Genomic DNA, 19,838 nt, shown 5'->3' with positions numbered 1-19,838 from the left:
AATATGTCAGGCCTCCTGGCTGACACATGGGTATCGGTAGAGAGAATGAACCCCTTTCCCAAAGCCCTTGATATATTCCTAGAAAGTAGTGCAGATCCTGGGAGTATTGCACAAAAGAGCTCTAAACTCATAAATCGGATTTTTAAAAATTAGGATGGATTGATTGACATAATGATGGGGACAAAATAAAGTAGTGGTGACATTTGTCTCTATGCTCTGCCTTGTATGTTCCGCCATCTGTGGGATCCTGAGTGAGTCTCAGTCCCAAGAGGGCTGTAGGTTTGGCGGGATGCTCGTCCTTATCCTTGGAAATTTCCTGCTAATTACCTGAACGTCATAGCTCGATGACATCCTTCTCTGAATGAATTCACAGGCACTCTGATAGAATGATTCCTCAAGCCACCAGTGCATCCCTAGTTCCCTCCTACATGAAACCTCTCCCTTTTTCTAAATGCGGATTTGTCAGAGACTGTTAGCTTTACTGGGGGACTTTTGGAGGGTCCGTTTGAGTTTCCTTGTTTTCTTAGCATGTAAGTTTCAGCTCACATCTCTGGCCTTCTAAAGGCTGAGACAGAGACCAGCATCTTAACACCAGGGACCCCATGGAAACCCCATGCATGTCTTTGTGCAGCTGCCCTTAATCATTTCACACCAAACTTCTCTTTTACACTCGTTTCTCAGTTCATATTCCCAAACTGAGGGGATTCTATAATGTCATCCGAATTCTAGAACAGAGAATCCGTGTGTGGCCAGGACTCCATGGTTAGTGACAACATGCTGGTCCCTCAGTGCCTTTGATTCCTTCCAGTCACTGGGTATGAAACACACTGAAGCAATTACTTTTGGAATATTTGTGGTCTGAAAGCATTAAGCTATTTTCTAAAGATGTGGACATTGTAATTGGGGTAAACTGTTATGCTGGAATAAACGGAATCATTGTCTGTATATCATGTATACAAAATTCCTCAGTGAAGAGTTCTATATTATACACAGTAAGAGAGACTTTCCTTATTACTGTTTATTAATTTCACAGGAAAAGGGAATGAGCTTTACAAAGGCCAACTTGGAAAAAAAAAAAAGGATGCTGAAACACTAAAAGGTCTCCATAGAAGATCTATAATACATGGACTTTTATAGGGAAAGTCACACTCTTTATTAGCTTCGTGATTTCAGCAAATCATATTTATCTCACCCAGCCTAGTTTTTCTTTTATAAAATGTGACTTTGACACCCAGCTTGGAGGGTTGTGGGAAGGATTGAGTGAGGTCCTCTTTGAACCATAAGATTCCATACAGATAACAGGGGTCACTCTTATCCTTGTTCGACAGACAGGCTCAATTACACAGATGTGTTTAATGTCCACACACACTAAAAGGACTAGTTGATGCCATGCTTTTAATTTAAAAGCCCATTTATAATTGGAATTCATTTATTTGATGAATTGTATTTTTTCTAACAAAATATCTACTCAGAAGAAGAACATAAATAATGAAATAACTTTTTTTTAATAGTATGCCTGGTTCAAGAGAAGTCCAAATACACCCGGACTCAGATCCTGTCTCAGGGTTCAATGGGAATTCATTTCAATCCGAAGGTAATATTTTATTCTAAATAGTAGCACTTCCAAATAGAAATGGATACAAGAGTTCTGTGTTAGCTATTTTTTAAAAAGTGTGTAAATGCAAAAGCATGTTTATCTTTGCTAATGTCATCTATAGGCTTTATTAATGCATATTTGCTTTATAGCATTTTTTAAAAATAAATTTATTTATGGCTGCATTGGGTCTTCGTTGCTACGACTGGACTTTCTCTAGTTGCGGAGAGCAGGGGCTACTCTTCGTTGCGGTGCGCGGGCTTCTCACTGTGGTGGCTTCTCTTGTTGCGGAGCACGGGCTCTAGGCACGTGGGCTTCACTAGTTGTGGCTCGTGGGCTCTAGAGCACAGGCTCAGTAGTTGTGGCGCACGGGCTTAGTTGCTCCGCGGCATGTGGGATCTTCCCAGACCAGTGATCGAACGGTGTCCCCTGCATTGGCAGGTGGATTCTTAACCACTGCACCACCAGGGAAGTCCCAATGCATATTTACTTTAAAGGTAGTGAAAAGCCACCAGTTTAGTAGTGTGAATTTTATGTCAATGTTTCTACTAATAAACACTGAGAGCTATTTTATTTGATCAGGTTATTCTTTTTAAAAGTCGTAAATTGGGACTTTACTGGCAGTTCAGTGGTTAAGACTCTGCGCTTCCACTGCAGGGGGCATGGGTTCGATTCCTGATTGGGGACCTAAGATCCCACAAGCCACACAGTGCGGCAAAAAAAAGAGAAAGGATTAACTAGAAGAACATTAAGGACTTCCCTGGTGGCACAGTGGTTAAGAATCCACCTGCCAATGCAGGGGACACTGTTCGATCCCTGGTCTGGGAAGATCCCACATGCCGCGGAGCAACTAAGCCCGTGCACCACAACTACTGATCCTGCGCTCTAGAGCCCGCGAGCCACAACTGCTGAGCCTGCGTGCCACAACTACTGAAGCGCCTAGAGCCCGTGCTCCGCAACAAGAGAAGCCACCGCAATGAGAAGCCCGCGCACCGCAACGAAGAGTAGTCCCCGCTCACCACAACTAGAGAAAGCCCGCGCGCAGCAATGAAGACCCAATGCAGCCATAAATAAATAAATAAATTTATTATAAAAAAAAAAACTTTAGTGGTGTCACACACACAATGAGGAGTTTCATTCCCCTTAAAAAAAAAAAAACATTAAGTGCACAAACAGTTCATAAAATGTAGTAGATAATTGGTAATTCTTTCCCCAGTGTGACAAAACTACCTAGTGCAAAAGAAACCCCTGACTTATCCCCAGAGAGCTGGAGAATTCACTCCTCTAACCAAAGAGAATCTTTAGGTGACCCTTCCTGGGCTGCACAGTTCTCTGCATAAATAGCTTAGCCCTGGTGCCGCCAGGAAGATGATGTAATCGTTCCATTTGTACATGAGGTGCTCACAGAGATTTATAAGACAACTTCTTTTCTTTTTTTTAATTGAAGTGTAGCCGACGTACAATGTTATATAAGTTACAGGTGTACTATATGGTGATTCACAATTTTAAAGGTTCTACTCCATTTATAGTCATTACCGAATATCAGCTATATTCCCTGTGTTGTGCAATGTATCCTTGTAGCTTATTTTATACATAATAGTTTGTACCTCGAAATCCCCTCCCCCTATCTTGCCCCTCCCCCTTCCATAAGGCAACTTCTTTGCATTTTGGCAAAAATGAGGACCAGTTGTATTTTACAGATGAAATTGAATACGAAAACCAAAAAAGGCTGGAGGAAGAAGAGGACTTGAATGTACTTACCTTTGAAGATCTTCTTTGCTTTGCATATCAAGTGGCCAAAGGAATGGAATTTCTGGAATTTAAGTCGGTAAGCTCCTTTTAAAAACGAAACTCACAGTACCAACAAGAAGAAGATAATTTTGAAGAAGAGATGTGGGGTTTTCTTTTTTTCTTGTTTATTTTAACTTGCACCTCCTAAGGTCTGTCTTTCTCTCCCGTTCACAGTTGGAATCACCTAGGATGTTACATGGGCTCTTGGCTAATTATAGTATAAGGGTCAGGGATCCCTTATTAAATGACGGTTATCACAGCCCTCCCAGACGGTCCAACGTCCCTGAAGCTTCCAGATAGGAAGTCCTCAGGAATCCCTCCTCAAAACCAGGTGTAGCCCTGTCGGACAGTCACTTCAGGTTGTTTAGACTGTGTCCTACATTTGACCCAGGGGGTGAGCGGAGGCTCAGATCCCGGGTGCTCTTCAGGCCAAGCCAGCCGCCCAAAGCACCGGTGTCTCTTTTGAGAGTTTGCTGTGGGCTGGCAGCAGCCTTGTGGGTCTGCTAATCCCAGGTCCATTGGGGCTGTGATGTGAAGGCCTCAGGGACCCCTCACACCGTGGACTCTACCCCAGTTTTGCACTCTTTCTATAATATTCTTTCAGTTCTGCTCTTCTCTGACATTTCAGGCGTCTGCTGCCTGTGAACCGATTTCAGCCATTCGTCTGGCTACTTTCTGTCCTCGTTTTCTTCCCTTCCACTACTTCTCTTTATTTCCCAAACTTTTTCCTCTCCTTTTCCCTTTGGTCTCCTAGTCTCTTCCTCTCTCTCCTCCACTGCCCTCTCTTGGCCTCCTCTCTTCTCTTTCTCCCTGAATTTGGACAGAATAATTTCAGATGTATTTTTTTTCTTTAAAAATGTACAGTCTCCAATATAATGTATTACATCAATTATATCCCAGTTTTAAGAAAAAGATTAATGTGAAATAAATCAATAGCTTTGAAGAACAAGAAAAAAACTCTATTCACGAGAGCAACCAAACTATGAAACAGGTTAAGATAAACAAGAAACACGTAAGATATATTTCTTTCATGAAGAATCCTGTGAAACTTGATTAAAGGGCAAAAAGGAAGACCTGAATAAATGAGTTCTGTTTTGTTCCTATGGGAGAGATTCACCGTTTAAAAGAAAAGTCAGTTCTCACCAGATTAATCTGTATCTTTCTCACAATCCCAGTTAGAATCCCAAGGTTTTTTTTACTCATGGATACTGAAAGTACATGTTGCTGTCTTTTCTTTCTCTCTCCCTTTCTTCCTTCCTTCCTTCCTTCCTCCCTCTCTTCTTTCTTCCTTTCTTTCTCTCTATCTTTTCTTTCTCTTTCTTTCTTTCTTTCCTCCTTCCTTCCTTTCTTTCTCTTTCTTTCTTTCTTTCCTCCTTCCTTCCTTTCTTTCTCTTTCTTTCTTTCTTTTCTTTCTTTCTCTCTTTCTCTCTTTCTTTCTCTTTCTTTCTTTCTTCCTTCCTTCCTTCCTTCCTTCCTTCCTTTCCCTCCCTCCCTCCCTCCCTTCCTTCCTTCCTTTGTTTCTTCCTTTTTACTGACAGATCCTGCCTCAGGTTTATTTGTTCCAATAGCACAGGAGGACACCAGCCCCACGCAGACAGCAGCCCAGGGGTCACACCAGTCCTTCTGTTCCCACATTGGCAGATAAAGGCCTCTACTCTGGAGCCTTTGTGAGGGCCTAGGTATCTTTGGGAGCCTGAGCCGGAGCCGGAGCTGCAGCTGCAGCCTTGGCCTTGGTTTGAGCCTTGGCCTGGGACTTTGGCCGGCAGAACCCGAGGCCCTTGGCGATGCGGGAAGGTTTCCTGAGCTTGGGGTGCGCGATGTAGGCCAGCTGACTGAGCTTGCGGCTGCTCCCTCTGGGACCTTGGGTTTGGCCTCCCTGGGCTTTCCGAGAGCCTTGATATCCTCAGCAGTGCACGCGCGGGCCTGGCGTCGTTGGCCTGCACCTTCTACAGGCCCTTCTTGTTGTGCCTCTCGGCAAAGGGCATGTTCCTAGGGAACTCAGGGTCCGCCCCCTTAAGAGATAGTTGTGATCGGGGTTTCTTGATGCCGTTTCCGGGCCATTTTGGGGACTGGCTGTTTATGCTGTGGTTCTTGGACTTGGCCACGTCTGCACCGGGGCCACAGATACCGAAGCACCTGGGACCGAAGAGAAAGAGCTGCCGTCTTTACTTTTCTTTTCCACAGTTGGGCGTCCTCGTCCTTGCTCAACAGTGAAAAGAATCACTGTCTCAGAATCCTTCCCCACCCCAGTCCCCGGGCACTTTCCTCTCCTCGTGTTCCCTGCCGGCTATTGGAGTGTGTCTCCTCTCTCACCTCTGCGTCTACAGTAGCACTGACACCAGTTTCTTTACAGACATTGAAGGCATCTGCCTCGGCGGTCCAGCCCGGTTGCTGCCTGTTGTTAAGTAAATACTCAAACTACTCACGATTGGAGGTCAAGGGGCACTGCCTTTTCTCCCCCTGGGCTTGTGATAATAAGAATGTTTTGAAGTATATCTGGTTTCTTGGAACTCCCTCCCATTTTCCCTTTAGGCCATCCCCGTTCTCTAATTGCGTTAAGCGGGGGCTACTCTTCGTTGCGGTGTGCGGTGTGCGGGCTTCTCATTGCAGTGGCTTCTCATTGTGGAGCTCGGGCTCTAGGGCGCACGGGCTTCAGTAGTTGTGGCCCACGGGCTCAGTAGCTGTGGCTCACAGGCTCTAGAGCACAGGCTCAGTAGTTGTGGCGCACAGGCTTAGTTGTTCCACGGCATGTGGGATCTTCCCGGACCAGGGCTCGAACCCATGTCCCCTGCATTGGCAGGCAGATTCTTGACCACTGAGCCACCGGGGAAATCCCTGTTTCTTTTAAAATCTTCCTCCGTGGAGTTAATTTTCTTGCCAAACCACTCGAATTAAAGTCACGTCATCTCTCAATTCAGGAACTCTTTCTAATTCCACCTTAGTCAACCTTCCCAAACTTCTAGTACTTTCCCTCTTTTTTTGATATTATGCCATTTTATTGCCAAAGGTATTTTCCCATCAGAAAAGACACTGTCTCCACCCCACAGAAGAGTGCTCTGAAAACCCCGTTAGAGGCCCTGCTGCTGTGTCTCTTATTTATAGCAAGATATGCAGCTTGCTAGGGTTGACCTGCTTTCTCAGAACCCGGCCCCTTTGGCCTCTGGGAATGTTCCCTAAGCAGCACCAACGGCTCGAGGAACGACGGTTCTGTCATCTGTAACTCCTACTGAACTTGAAATGAGAAGAAAGATTGTACTCTGTGATAATAGACATCACGGTAAATAACACTCCCAGTTTGTTCCTTCTAGTGTGTTCACAGAGACCTGGCAGCCAGGAATGTCCTTGTGACCCACGGGAAGGTGGTGAAGATCGGTGATTTTGGACTGGCTCGGGACATCATGAGCGATTCCAACTACGTGATCAGAGGCAATGTAAGGCTGCTTCTTCTCATGTAGTTTTATCCTGTTATTGTGTGTTTTTGTCATCACTAATCTAAACATCTGCACTCACTGTAGTGCATTTGTGATTTATGTTAACCTCAGAAAACTTCCTCCCAGCAGTTTGCTTTCTTGGGCTTCAAAGGTTTTTCTGCAGCTTCACGGAAATATTCCATCTGTAATAAAAGTTGAGCAAAATAGCATCACACCTAGCAATTAGGGGGCTTTGAGTACAATCCACATCTTAAAAAAAAAATCTCATTACTTAAAACTCATTTCAGTTCCTTCATCTATAAAGTGACTATTGAGTTATGCTTTCATTATGGGAATAGGTAATTGTTACAAGACAGCACTTTAAAAATACAACATGTAAATTAAATATTAAATATACATTTTAAAAAGGCACAGTATTTAAATCAAATGTTAGTTAATGAATATTTGTCATCCTCTTACTGTTACACAGGGAGACCTAAAACATCACTGAATCTACTTGTTAAAAAAACCTAAGGACACATGTGTCACTTATAAGAGAACTACTAAAAATACTAGATGATAAGATTGTGTATAGTTGAAAGGGTATGGTTTTTGAGAATGACATTGCCTGGATTTAAGCCCCTGTTCTTTCTGGCTGTTCATTTTTGTGATTTCTCTCTGCTTTATTGCCCCTACTTGTGAAGTAATAATAATAACAAATGCTGGTATTGTGCTTACCACGTGCTAAGCGCTATTCTAAGTGCTTGACGTGTATTGACTCATTTGGTCCTCAAAGTACCCGTTTGTGGTTGAGGAAACTGAGGCACAGAAAAGTCACTTGCTCGTGATGACACAGCACATGGGTTAGAACATGAGTGGTCTGAGCCCCACGTCTGTGCACGAGCGTGATGATACAGCATTTCCCATGAGGAGTATTCACTTGCCGCAGAGCGTTTATGGGAATAAACCAACCAGATTCCGTTGTCCAATACATGTTGCAAATCAAATTAAACTGTGTTCCCGCTAGAATCAGACACACAGCTGATTTTGGATCTGCACTTCCCTCATTGTAGCTGCGGTCTTAAATAGGATGAACTAATAATGGCTATGAAGTTTCTACCCTACTAGCTGGTGGTTTCTTAAGCAGGAAAGGGAATTCCATTTGGAACCACAATTAATCCCTTTAATTCATCAAATTAACCAGACTAGCCTGCTTGATTCTCCCAGCTCATCCTTTTGAATAGGGTTTAAAACAGGGTATCTTTCTTGAGCTTTGATTTTACTTGGCAGATTAAATGTGCACCGTTAAGGGCTCTCAATCCCTGAAAAAGAAAATACTACAAAATGCTCAGCCCCAGGAACCTCTCCGTCCCCGTGTCTTGATTCTAACCTGAGGCTGTACTAATTCAAAACTCCCCTTTCACGCTACTGAGAATTACTAAAACCACAGAAACCCGCCTGGTGTCATTTCTGGAAGCGATGACATAATGCTCCTCCCATCACATTCTTGTGGATGGCATTTCCACTAAAATTCTTCCAAGAAATGCCTTAACAAAGTACTCCACTTACCTCTGGGGCAGTGCCTGGCTACGCAGCAGGAAGTGAGTGTCTACTGTGAAACTTACCAATGCCAAGTGCAAGCTTGAGTTTTAAAGAAATAAAGTTTGTTTGTTTAAGGCCACTGTGTTACAATATTAATTTGAAAGTGAAAAAAAGCCCACTTGAGGAATACGATTTTCTCAAGGAAGCGTTAAGTGTGGCCTTAGGGAGAGAATAAAAGTCATCACCTAGCTAACGAGAAAAGAAGGAATGTTTGTACGTGGAAAATTCACCATTGATCTCCGCTTGGATTTGACACAGGCCCGTCTGCCTGTGAAGTGGATGGCTCCTGAAAGCTTGTTTGAGGGAATCTACACAATTAAGAGCGATGTCTGGTCATACGGAATATTACTCTGGGAAATATTCTCGCTTGGTAAGACTTGCAGTTCCCTAAGCCCCGGGCTTCTGCACTGTGCCCCCTCTGCACTCCTCCCCGGCTCCTAAGTCAAAGGGTGGAAGAAATGCCATGACCCAGAGCCCATCTAGTCTTACTTCTGTTGCAGCCTGAGCCCCTTTCTTTTTACGTGCTGGTGTCCGTTGGTCTGTCCTGCCTGCCAGAACGTGGCTTCTCCTGCCCAGCACCCCACAGTGCTGGCCCAGGGAGCCACGATCCATCGTGTTTGCCAAATGAGTGACTAATAAACAACTGAAGGGTGAGTGGATAGTTACAGGCCCTCTTGTTTTTCTCAGGTGTCAATCCCTACCCCGGGATTCCAGCTGATGCTAACTTCTACAAACTCATCCAGAGTGGATTTAAAATGGATCAGCCATTCTATGCCACAGAAGAAATGTAAGTTTAAGTCACCGTAAAGCGGCTGACATCGGAAATTTACAGCCTGTCTAGCTCCAAACCAATGAGAAAAAAAGTAAAACTCTTTAGTATGAAGTTCCCATGATTCCTCTTAAGAAAAGGAAAGCAAAGCAAAGCAAAGAAAGGAAAAGAAAAGGAAAGGAAAGAAAACTCTTCCTTTTGGTTTTGGGGATTTCTGAACATAACTGAATGTTTTCTGGGTTTCAGTTCCTTTACTTGAGGGACCCTTCTCCTGAATTCCGGTCCACACTGTATTTGTCAAAATGCATCATCTAATTTGTCCTTTCTCATATGAGTTCAAAATCTAAGCTAGTACTTGCCTCAGGACGAACATGCCATAAACAACTATCTCCACAGCAATAAATGGGGCTTCCTTAAGTGGAAAGTGACCCATTTTGCTTCATTCAGATTTCCTATCTTGCTTCTTCTCCTGTTGTCTTCACAGATACTTTATAATGCAATCCTGCTGGGCTTTTGACTCAAGGAAACGGCCGTCCTTTCCTAACCTGACTTCATTTTTAGGATGTCAGCTGGCAGATGCGGAAGAAGCGGTAGGTAGCAGCACAGCATCTTATAAAGTATCATTAGGAAGGAAAGAACTCTGTAACTCAGAACACTCATTGCTGATTTCCTAAGTGCCAAAGGTACCAAGTTGCCTTCCTCATCACAACTGGTCTAGGTTGCTCTTTATAAGTCGTATGGGGTCAAACTCATAATCCTAAACTCAGAACAAAGGGCCACCCATCCTTCAATATAATTAGATTAAGAAAAGCATTCAGAAAAGTAAAGCTGCTCTTGTCCTGAAAAAAAAAAAAAAGTTGTATGGGGTTAGATATACTTACGGATAAGTGTTTTTAGGGGGAAAGTAAAAAAGAAAAACGTTTCCTGAAGATTTTAGCCAACTGATTAAGAAATTAAATGCTTTTAAGTGACCAGTGCAGAGGACCAAACAAATAAATAAAATGTAATCCCTGACCTCCAGAAGCCACTGACTTTACCTAATTCAGCATGAAGGTTTTGTGTGGAATAATCATACAACTCAATCATGTAATAGAGTGGAAAGAGCATCGACCTGGAGTCCTGAGAGCTTAATACCAGCACTGGGCCTTAGTTTTCTTACCTGTAAAATGGGTTGCTAAGCTAGATGACCTTTGAGCTTTGGGAACTGGGAATTACTTTGCTGATTCTCACCCTTAACAGTACCGCCTGATGGAGTTAGAGGAACCATCCCCTAGTCCAAATGAACAAAGGAACCTGGAACCCCCAATACCTCGGTTCAAATCTTGGCTCCGTTGTTTGCTTCTGATATGAGTTAATTAAGTCACTTAATCTTTGGGGGAGGGGTGGTCTCAGTTTCCTTATCTGAAATATGGGATTAACAGATCTTTGTGGATTTGTAAGGAGTAAATAAGGTGATGTATGTGAAAAGACTTAGCACCTGGGGAACACTTAGCAGGTGATAAATGTTAGTTAAATATGAATCTGAGTCTTTAAATGGATCCTCCGTCCTCTTTTTCTACATTATGAGGAGTCCATTTTCAATTCTGTAGTCTTTCCAGAGACCTGTGAGGGTGGTACGTGTCTTCTCCTCCTGTTATGATTTTGTTTTTAATCACATATGGAAATTCAGTATTGTCGGGGAATTAGGACAAAAAGGAGAGATGGAAAGCCCCCAGGGGACTCACAGGCTACAGAGCGGATGACTTGTAAACAGTTAAGGACACTGTAAAATAAACCGAAAGCAGAGTTTTAGAGAAAAACAAGTAATGAGTAATTTTTACTTGCTGGGCAGTTGGGTGTGGCTCCGCGGCAGCGTTATTTGAGCTGAGCCGTGAAGACTGAGTAGCTTTTGGCTGCTCTCTGGGGGATGGGGGTGAGCAGGGTGCTCCAGGCTGGGTGAGTAATATAAATAAAGGTTCAGAGCTGAGAAAGTAGAATGGAAAATAATGGGTTGTAACTAAAGGATAGGGTGAGTGGGGGCAGGTGGAGGAAAACAAGACTGCAGAGCTGGTGTGACCAGCATGGAGGGTCCACGGCTGCTGAGGTGCCCTTGGCTTTGTTCAGGACGACCTTGACCTGGCCAGAGTTCCCCTCTCACGTCCCCACACCCACAGGACGTCCCAACCCGCTTCCCTCTGTTCGAGGGGCCTCAGAGGTATCAGGGATGGCTGAATTGCAAGACCCCCGTGGATGAGGATTCAGCTGAGGGCATCTGTGCTCCAGGACCATCCTCCACGTTTTCCCCAGTCTCCTCCACTCCCTGGCCCTCGCGATGGAAGGTTCCTTTCCCTCCCCGTATCAAAGGCGCTGAGAGCAAGCTGAAACACCTTTAGCTAAGTTAGAGGATGGGACCCCTTGGGTGAGATGAGCACCCCAGGAGGAGCCCCTTGCTCCTGCAGGTGCTGTGGGCTCAGTCCAGAAGCCTGGCAAGCAGACACTGGGATTCAGTCCCCACTTGCCGCTTGGCTGCCCACCTTCGAGACAGGCACATCCTGCACCTCGATGCCAGGCAGCTCCGCCCACAGTGGGCAGGCCCATGCCCCTCCGTCTCTTCTCTTCACATCTAACACGTCATGTCCGGTCTCTTGGGTGGGAAAACAGGCCGGCATTCCTGGCGCAATCTTTCCTTGCACCCACGTGAATGGATTTTGTAGAATCTCTGTCTCGACTTCATCACAGACCAGGAAGGAAGATGGCTCTTGGAGAACAAGTGAGACGGGGAGGGAAACACATCTAGAAATTTCAGGTTATCACTTTAGATCTAACCCAACCCTGATGGTACGGAGTGAGAGCAGGGAGCTCACTGAATAACATGCTAAGGCATTATTCAGACACTGATGAACCAATGAGATTTTTAGAATGGACAGACGTGCTTCAATATCTGTCTTTGATAAAGACCCAGATCACTGTGGATGGTGACGGATGTTAACTAGATTCTTGGGGTGATTCTTTTGCAATCGATACAAATGCGAATCACTGTGATGTACGCTTGAAACTAATTTCAAGTGTAACAACATGTCGATTATACCTCGATCATTAAAAAAAGAGCCTGATCAAATAGTTTCCGCTCTCCAAATTCTCCCCTAACTTCCGATTTCAGGTTCCTTCTTCTGAATCCCCTAACACTTTGTCTATCCCTCTCCATGAAACTCAAGTCATGCCGTGTGAGAGTTTTGCTTTGTGGGTCTGTCTGCCTCCTCACTAGATGTGATCCATGAGGGCTAGGATGACGTGCTCTCGTCTTTACATCACCTGATGTCACCCCATTGTCCGGAGACAGTAACTGGCTATTAAATAAATGAGTGAATGTCAGCGTGAGAGTAGGTTCGTGACCACATCTGTTTCGTTCGCCGTGGTATACGCAGCTGTGGCATCGTGCTGAGTTCTCTCAGCTGTAAAATGTGTTGCTGAGCTACATGATCTTAGGGGGTACTAAGCAAATAGTTCTGGATGGAGGGAAGGAAAGGATGCATAAAAGTACGTTCAGGAAAACAAAGGCAAAAGAGCGGAAGTAAGGACACCAGTTAGGGTAGTTCCCTGGCGGTCCAGGGGTCAGGAGTCAGCACTTTCACTACCAGGGCCTGGGTTTCATCGCTGGGTGGGGAACTGGGATCCTGTGTGCCTCGGACGGCAACAGCAACAGAAACAAAGAAGGACACCGGTTAGGAGGTGACTGCAGCCGGAGAGGTGAGCAGACGGGGTGAAGGGATGATGAAGTGGCAGTGGTATGAGGGAGGGACAGGCATGCCTTCTGCTTCCAGAAAGGCCCCTGAACTCACGCCATCTCTCTTCTCCTATCAGCCCCTATAAATTATGGGAAATATATACATTTTAAAGATAGAACTGGGGCTTCCCTGGTGGTGCAGTGGTTAAGAATCCACCTGCCAATGCAGGGGACACGGGGTCAAGCCCTTGTCCCAGAAGATCCCACATGCCGCGGAGCAGCTAAACCTGTGCGCTACAACTACTGAGTCTGCGCTCTAGAGCCTGCGAGCCACAACTACTGAGCCCGCGAGCCACAACTACTGAGCCCACGAGCCACAACTACTGAAGCCCACACGCCCTAGAGTCCATGCTCTGCAACAAGAGAAGCCACCGCAATGAGAAGCCCACGCACTGCAGCAAAGAGTAGCCCCCGCTCTCTGCAATTAGAGAAAGCCTGTGTGCAGCAACAAAGACCCAATGCAGCCAAAAATAAATAAATTTATTTAAAAAAAAAAAGATAGAACTGAGGCCATAATGGCCTCTGAAAGCAAGAAGGAGATCTTTGTGGACCAGAAAATATGGAAAATCCCCGAGAAAATGAAAGCAGTTAAGACTGAAGAGGGAAAACCCAAAACAGAGGCTTCTTTGAAAGAACGAGGCAAAGTGCTTTCCTAAAAGGGTGGGAGAGGTATAGATTCTGCAGGAGCTCTGTGGTGGGAGCAGCCACACTGTTAAATAAATACAAGAGTAAAACGGGTGTTAAATATGTAAGTATAACCACTGGTGAAGGAGAAATATAATACATAATCTCAGATGCAGCAGAGAAGAAAAAAGGGACCCTAGAAAGCATGATCAACCTAACAAAATGGAAAAGAGAGAAACAAAAAGAATTCATGACAATAGAAAAGACAAAATGGCAAGGATTATTAAGCTCCTTTAAGAAAGAGAATTTCGGGCTTCCCTGGTGGCACAGTGGTTAAGAATCTGCCTGCCAATGCAGGGTACACGGGTTTGAGCTCTGGTCCGGGAAGATCCCACATGCCGCGGAGCCACTAAGCCCCTGTGCCACAACTACTGAGCCTGTGCTCTAGAGCCTGCGAGCCACAACTACTGAGCCCACATGTCACAACTACTGAAGCCCACGTGCCTAGAGCCCATGCTCCGCAACAAGAGAAACCACTGTAATGAGAAGCCCGAGCACCGCAAGGAAGAGTAGCCCCCCCTCGCAGCAACTAGAGAAAGCCCGCGTGCAGCAACAAAGGCCGAACGCAGCCAAAAATAAATAAATAAAATTTAAAAAAAAAAGAAAGAGAATTTCAAAAGTGGGTATGAACCGTCTTCCACATCTCGGGCCCTGGAGCCCTGGTAAGGCTCTGGAGAAGAGCTTTCCCGGACCCAGAAGATAGGAGTAGGAATAAGTAAACCCTTCTGCAGGGTAGGCTGCTGATGTGACTCACAATTCAAAAGTGCGTCCTCTCTGGTCCAGCAATTCCACTTCCCTCGTTTATTCCAAAGAGAGACAAGGTCATGTGTGCACTTTTCAGTTTATGTGATACAACCAACTCATCAAAAGTTTAACTACGGTACATCAGTACTATGGAACCCTAGGCTGCCGTTAAAAAATGGGACATGCCCGTGTGTAGTAAATAGTGAAAAGATGTAACACATGTAACATAGGAGCAACATATTTGTAATTCAAAACAAGGTTCTACAACAGAACCTACAGTCCAAGCCTCCCGACACAAAATTGTGTGTGAACAGCAAGCTAGCTATAATGGTGGCTTCAGTTTTTTTTATATATATATCTTTCTATATTGCTTATTTTATCTATATGAATGTGTATTAACTCTATAATGAAACAAAAAAGTAGAGCTGTTTTCATTTTGGACAAAAATTTTTCAAGTCACTAAACTCCCAAGTGAAAACCCAAGTGAAATCAATTCTCTGTATTTACTGCGTAAAGAACAGATCTTTTTTGTGGCCTTTCTCTGAGTTTCTTAAAATTTATTTTATCGAAGTATAGTTGATTTACAATGTTGGGTTCGTTTCTGCTGTATAGCAAAGTGATTCAGGTATACATATCTATACATTCTCCTCCATGATGGTTTATCACAGGATATGGAATACAGTCCCCTGTGCTGTACAGTAGGGCCTTGTTGTTTATGCATTCTCTATATAAATGGCCTTTCTCCTTTATGGTTTTTCTGCATGGCCTCAGGATTTCTAGATTGAGAGTTTACGTCTAAAAGAAGAAACAATAAGGAAATGAAATATTTGACTATGACTTGACTTCTCCATTAATAAAAGGATGAAATTTGCTTTGTCAATTCGTATGTAGACTATCCTCTAAGATCTATGCATAAGAAAAGTAACAGTTGTCATGTAGGCATGTGACACGTAAGTCTTCATCAGATGGTAATGAGTGTCCTGTCTCTTTCCCACATGCAGATGTATCAGAACATGGATGGCCATGTTTCGGAACGTCCTTCTGTTTACCAAAACAGGCGACCTTACAGCAGAGAGGTGGACTCAGGGCTACCCTCTCCACGGGCTCACATTGACGATTCCTAGAGAAACAATTTAGTCTTTAAGGACATCATCCCCCCGCCTACCTTAAACAGGCTGTAGATTACCAAAACAAGATTAATTTCATCACTAAATGAAAATATATTCTCAACTGCTGCTTTGCTGGACTTTTCTCTAGAAGCTCTCTGTATTTACTCTTGTTTCCAAAGGGACTTTTGTAAAATCCAGTCATTCTTTGCACAAGGCAAGAAGAGCTGATAATTAACTTTATCGGAGCATCTACCTACATCCACAGGCCTTCCCAGTCTGGCTTGAGTGAAAATTGTGTACCTGAAGTATAGTATATTCTTGTAAATACAGAAGACAAAAGCATTTTGCTAAGGAGAAGCTAATATGATTTTTTAAATCTATGTTTTAAAATAATATGTAACTTTTTCAGCTATTTAGTGATATATTTTATGAATGGAAATAAAATTTCTACTATAGAGATGTTCGTTATGGAATTGTTCACATGGTAGATTTAGGGTGAGACTTAACTGGAGTCACGAACCTACTGAAACCATGTCAGATGTTTTGTTCGTGCCTGTGTGTATTTCTCCTACGGTGACGGCTAATTCCTCTGTCATATTTTTGAAAGACTCCATGACTCCTGCCCCCAGACTGTGTGAAGAACAGCTGATGTTCATGAGCTTTACAAAAAAAGGTGTCATACACTGTGTAGACTTCCAGAGCCTACTTTCATTAAAAAAAAAAAAAAACAACCAACCAACATTATGCTAAGATTCACTCATGATATTACACGGAGCTGTGAATATACAATTACTACTATTTATTCATTTTCACATGATATTTGAAGTTTTAGGGGTTGGATGGTGTAATGGGTTCACAGGCGTTCCTCACTGTATTATTATTATTTTTTAATTAATTAATTTTTTGGCCGTGCCGTGAGGCATGTGGGATCTTAGTTCCCCGACCAGGGATCGAACCCGTGCCCCCTGTATCGGAAGCACGGAGTCTTAACCACTGGACCGCCAGGGAAGTCCCCTCATGGTATTATACTTAATAACATAATTTTTGTACGTACCAAATATGATATTTAAAAGGCAATATTTTCTTAGGAGGGATGGCATTTATTTTATTTTTAAAATTTATTTAATTGAAGTATAGTTGATTTACAATGTTGTGTTAATTTCTGCTGTACAGCGAAGTGATTCAGTTATATGTACACATTCTTTTTTATATTCTTTTCCATTATGGTTTATCACAGGATATTGAATATAGTTCCCTGTGCTCTACAGTAGGACCTTGTTGTTTATCCATTCTCTACATAATGGTTTGCATCTGCTAATCCCAAAGTCCCAATCCAAGGAAGGATGGAATTTAAAAGCCTCTCAGGGGACCAGGTAGGGAGGGAAGGATTGGGTGTTTCAGATTAGCAGATGCAAACTATTATGTAGAGAATGGATAAATAATAAGGTCCTACTGTATAGCACAGGGAACTATATTCAATATCCTGTGATAAACCATAATGGAAAAGAATATGAAAAAGAGTATATATATATATATAATATATGTGTGTGTGTGTAACTGAGTCACTTTGCTGTACAGCAGAAACGCACAGCATTGTAAATCAACTACACTTCAATAAAATTTAAAAAAATAAAAATAAAAACCTCCTAAGGGAAAATGAAACTAGCCTCTTTTAAACCCAGCTCTTACCACAGGTTTAGTTCGGGTCAAGTTGTGTCCCTGCCATAACTACACATTTTTAAAAGGTGTCAGAACACAACCTACAAGCTCGGATCTTAGAGAAGCGTTGCTGCTACCGCCAGGACAGCCCCTGCCGCCGAGGCCTTGTAGGAATCTTGCCAGTAGGTGGCGCCCTGGGACCACTGTTTTCATGACCGAGCTAGACTCCAGGACTCCAGCCTGCCCCTGGACAGACAAATTGTAAGAAGCAGAATTAAAGAAAAGGCCAATCCGTTGATGAGAAGGAAAAATAACCCTCTATGCAGACAACGTCAATTCATGTATTCACCAACCGTGGGAATGATAGTGCACTTTATGTGCATTATTTAACATTCCCGACCGTCATGGAGCAGCCTGGGGTCAGATTCTTTCCGAGGACCTGGTATTTACTCTATTCTACACCGTGCATTCATCTGCGCAGGGAATGCGCTTTGGAGCTTCTTCCTGGAGCACCTTCTCTGCTTAATGTTATCTGAGCCTGGACTGGCTTCCTATACTGAAAACAAAGACTGTTTCCTAGAGATTCCCAGAATTAAGAAAAACACCCTGAGGGGCTGGCCTGCAGCAGGGAGATACCTGGGTGACCTCTTATCACAGCTGCAGCCCTTCTTCTCCCACCACGGCCGCTTGTGTTCCTTCCTGATCGAGCTTCTCTCTCTTCAGCTCTTCATGAAGGACCTTCTCAGTAACAGATTTGTCTGAACTCGCCTGCCAGGCCCACTGTCGGTTTTGTCAAACATAAACGACGTATCGGAATTCACATTTGCCAGTGTCTGGGCCACAATCACCATCAGCAACAGAAAAAAAAGGAGGAGCTCTTATCACCTAAAAAAACACATCTTTTTAGCTCCTGGAGACCCAACGTGTATTAAATTTCAAATTAGAGAGGCAGAAAAGTCTTTGATGATTTTTTTTGCACTAAAATATACATAATATAAAATTTATCACTTTAGCCACCTTATAAATTGATGTATAGTTGATTTACAATGTGTTAGTTTCAGGTGTACAGCAAAGTGATTCAGTTGCATATATATGTATATGTACGCTTTAGATAAATTTTTATATATTGGGATATAGTTGATTAACAATGTTGTGTTAGTTTCAGGTGTACAGCAAGGAGATTTGGTCAGTTATATATATGTATATATATTCTTTTCCAGACTCTTTACCATTATAGGTTATTACAAGATACTGACTATAGTTCCCTGTGCTGTGAGTAGGTCTTTGTTATCTATTTTACACATAGTAGTGTATATATCTTAGCCATTTTTCAGTGTGCAGTTCAGTGGCATTAAGCACATTCACACTGTTGTGCACCTGTCACCACCATCCATCTCCAGAACTTTCTCATCTTCTCACACTGAAACTGTCCCCGTTAGATACTAACTCCCTATTCCCTCTCCCCCCTCCCCCAGCCCCTGGCAGCCCATCCTTTCTGCTTCTCTGAATTTGGCTACTCTCGGTACTTCATATAAGTGGCATCGTGCAGGATATGTCTTTTTGTAACATGATGTCCTCAAGGTTCGCTGGGATGAATTCTTTATATTGTACTGATTTGTTCATAACACACTGTATTCCAGAGCTGTGCTGAAGGCTCCACCTGGATTTTCTCATTTAAAAAATTGTGAGGTGGGGGCTTGTTCTGTGGCAGTTTAACGGTGAAACGGAGACGTAAGCCTAAGAAGGATTAAGTCACCTACTTAGATCCGCGGAGACACTAAATGCAGGCCTGACCCGTCACCCACGCTGGCCACCTCCTCACCATCTTACCGTCCACTTCGGCCCTCTGGCCTCCTTCTGCCAGGACTTCATCTTGCTTTAGCTCAGTCCTCAGCCAATGAAATGAGTCTGGTAACAGCAAGATCACACGAGTTCCAGCTCCCAATTTGCTTCAAATTAAAAATGCATGTCTAGGGACTTCCCTGGTGGCGCAGTGGTTAAGAATCCGCCTGCCAATGCAGGGGACACAGGTTCGAGCCCTGGTCCGGGAAGATCCCACATGCCGCGGAGCAACTAAGCCCGTGCGCCACAACTACTGAGCCTGAGCTCTAGAGCCCACGAGCCACAGCAACTGAGCCCACGTGCCACAACTACTGAAGCCTGCAGCGCTTAGAGCCTGTGCTCTGCAACAAGAAGCCTGCACACTGCAACTAGAGGAAGTCCACGCACAGCAGCGAAGACACAACACAGCCAAAAATAGATAAATTCATGAATTAGTTTTAAAAATGCACGTGTAGGAAAGCAATTTGCCTTCCTGGTATCTTATTGAGAAAACTTCTGCATAAGCTCTGCTTGTGAAAAGTTAAGGGCTATAGTTGAAGGGAGCAGATACTTGAAATGTTTCAACTAAAAAGTAAATAAAAATTTGACTGTGCCTATTTAAGAATTTTCTCGATGTACTGCTAAAGGTCTCTTAAAAGAAAAATTATAATGAAGTCTGATATAATATATTCAGCAGCCAAAACGTAAGAATCATAGTTTGTATGGTTAAACACAAATTACGAGGCTACAACTCTATATCAATTAACGTAAGAAAACAATAGCTTTATCGATGCATGGTCCATATGCCATACAATTTGCCTGTTGATAGTGTACGATTCAGTAACTTAACTCTTTGCCTGGTTTGTTGGATGGAAATTGCCTGACCTCTGAC

General features: G+C 43.6%; 1 protein-coding gene and 1 pseudogene across 1 annotated transcript in view; one reads left to right on the top strand and one right to left on the bottom strand.

Moving 5' to 3' along the window:
• The window catches only part of FLT3 (fms related receptor tyrosine kinase 3), a 54,443-nt gene extending 38,546 nt beyond the window's left edge, over positions 1–15,897 (top strand). The window contains exons 18-24 of the mRNA XM_059996180.1: positions 1,512–1,594; positions 3,295–3,422; positions 6,694–6,816; positions 8,656–8,767; positions 9,085–9,184; positions 9,651–9,756; positions 15,359–15,897. Coding sequence (XP_059852163.1) covers positions 1,512–1,594; positions 3,295–3,422; positions 6,694–6,816; positions 8,656–8,767; positions 9,085–9,184; positions 9,651–9,756; positions 15,359–15,481 — 775 coding nt within the window. The 3' untranslated portion in view covers positions 15,482–15,897. The remainder of the gene's footprint in view (positions 1–1,511; positions 1,595–3,294; positions 3,423–6,693; positions 6,817–8,655; positions 8,768–9,084; positions 9,185–9,650; positions 9,757–15,358) is intronic.
• On the bottom strand, positions 5,037–6,291 carry LOC132413883 (large ribosomal subunit protein eL29 pseudogene; annotated as a pseudogene).
• Positions 15,898–19,838: the final 3,941 nt, after the last annotated feature.

This window comes from Delphinus delphis, chromosome 18, assembly GCF_949987515.2.
Source record: "Delphinus delphis chromosome 18, mDelDel1.2, whole genome shotgun sequence".
Classification (NCBI taxonomy): domain Eukaryota; kingdom Metazoa; phylum Chordata; class Mammalia; order Artiodactyla; family Delphinidae; genus Delphinus; species Delphinus delphis.
The sequence above is the reverse complement of the archived record's forward strand: the minus strand, read 5'-3'. Positions and strand labels throughout refer to the sequence as shown.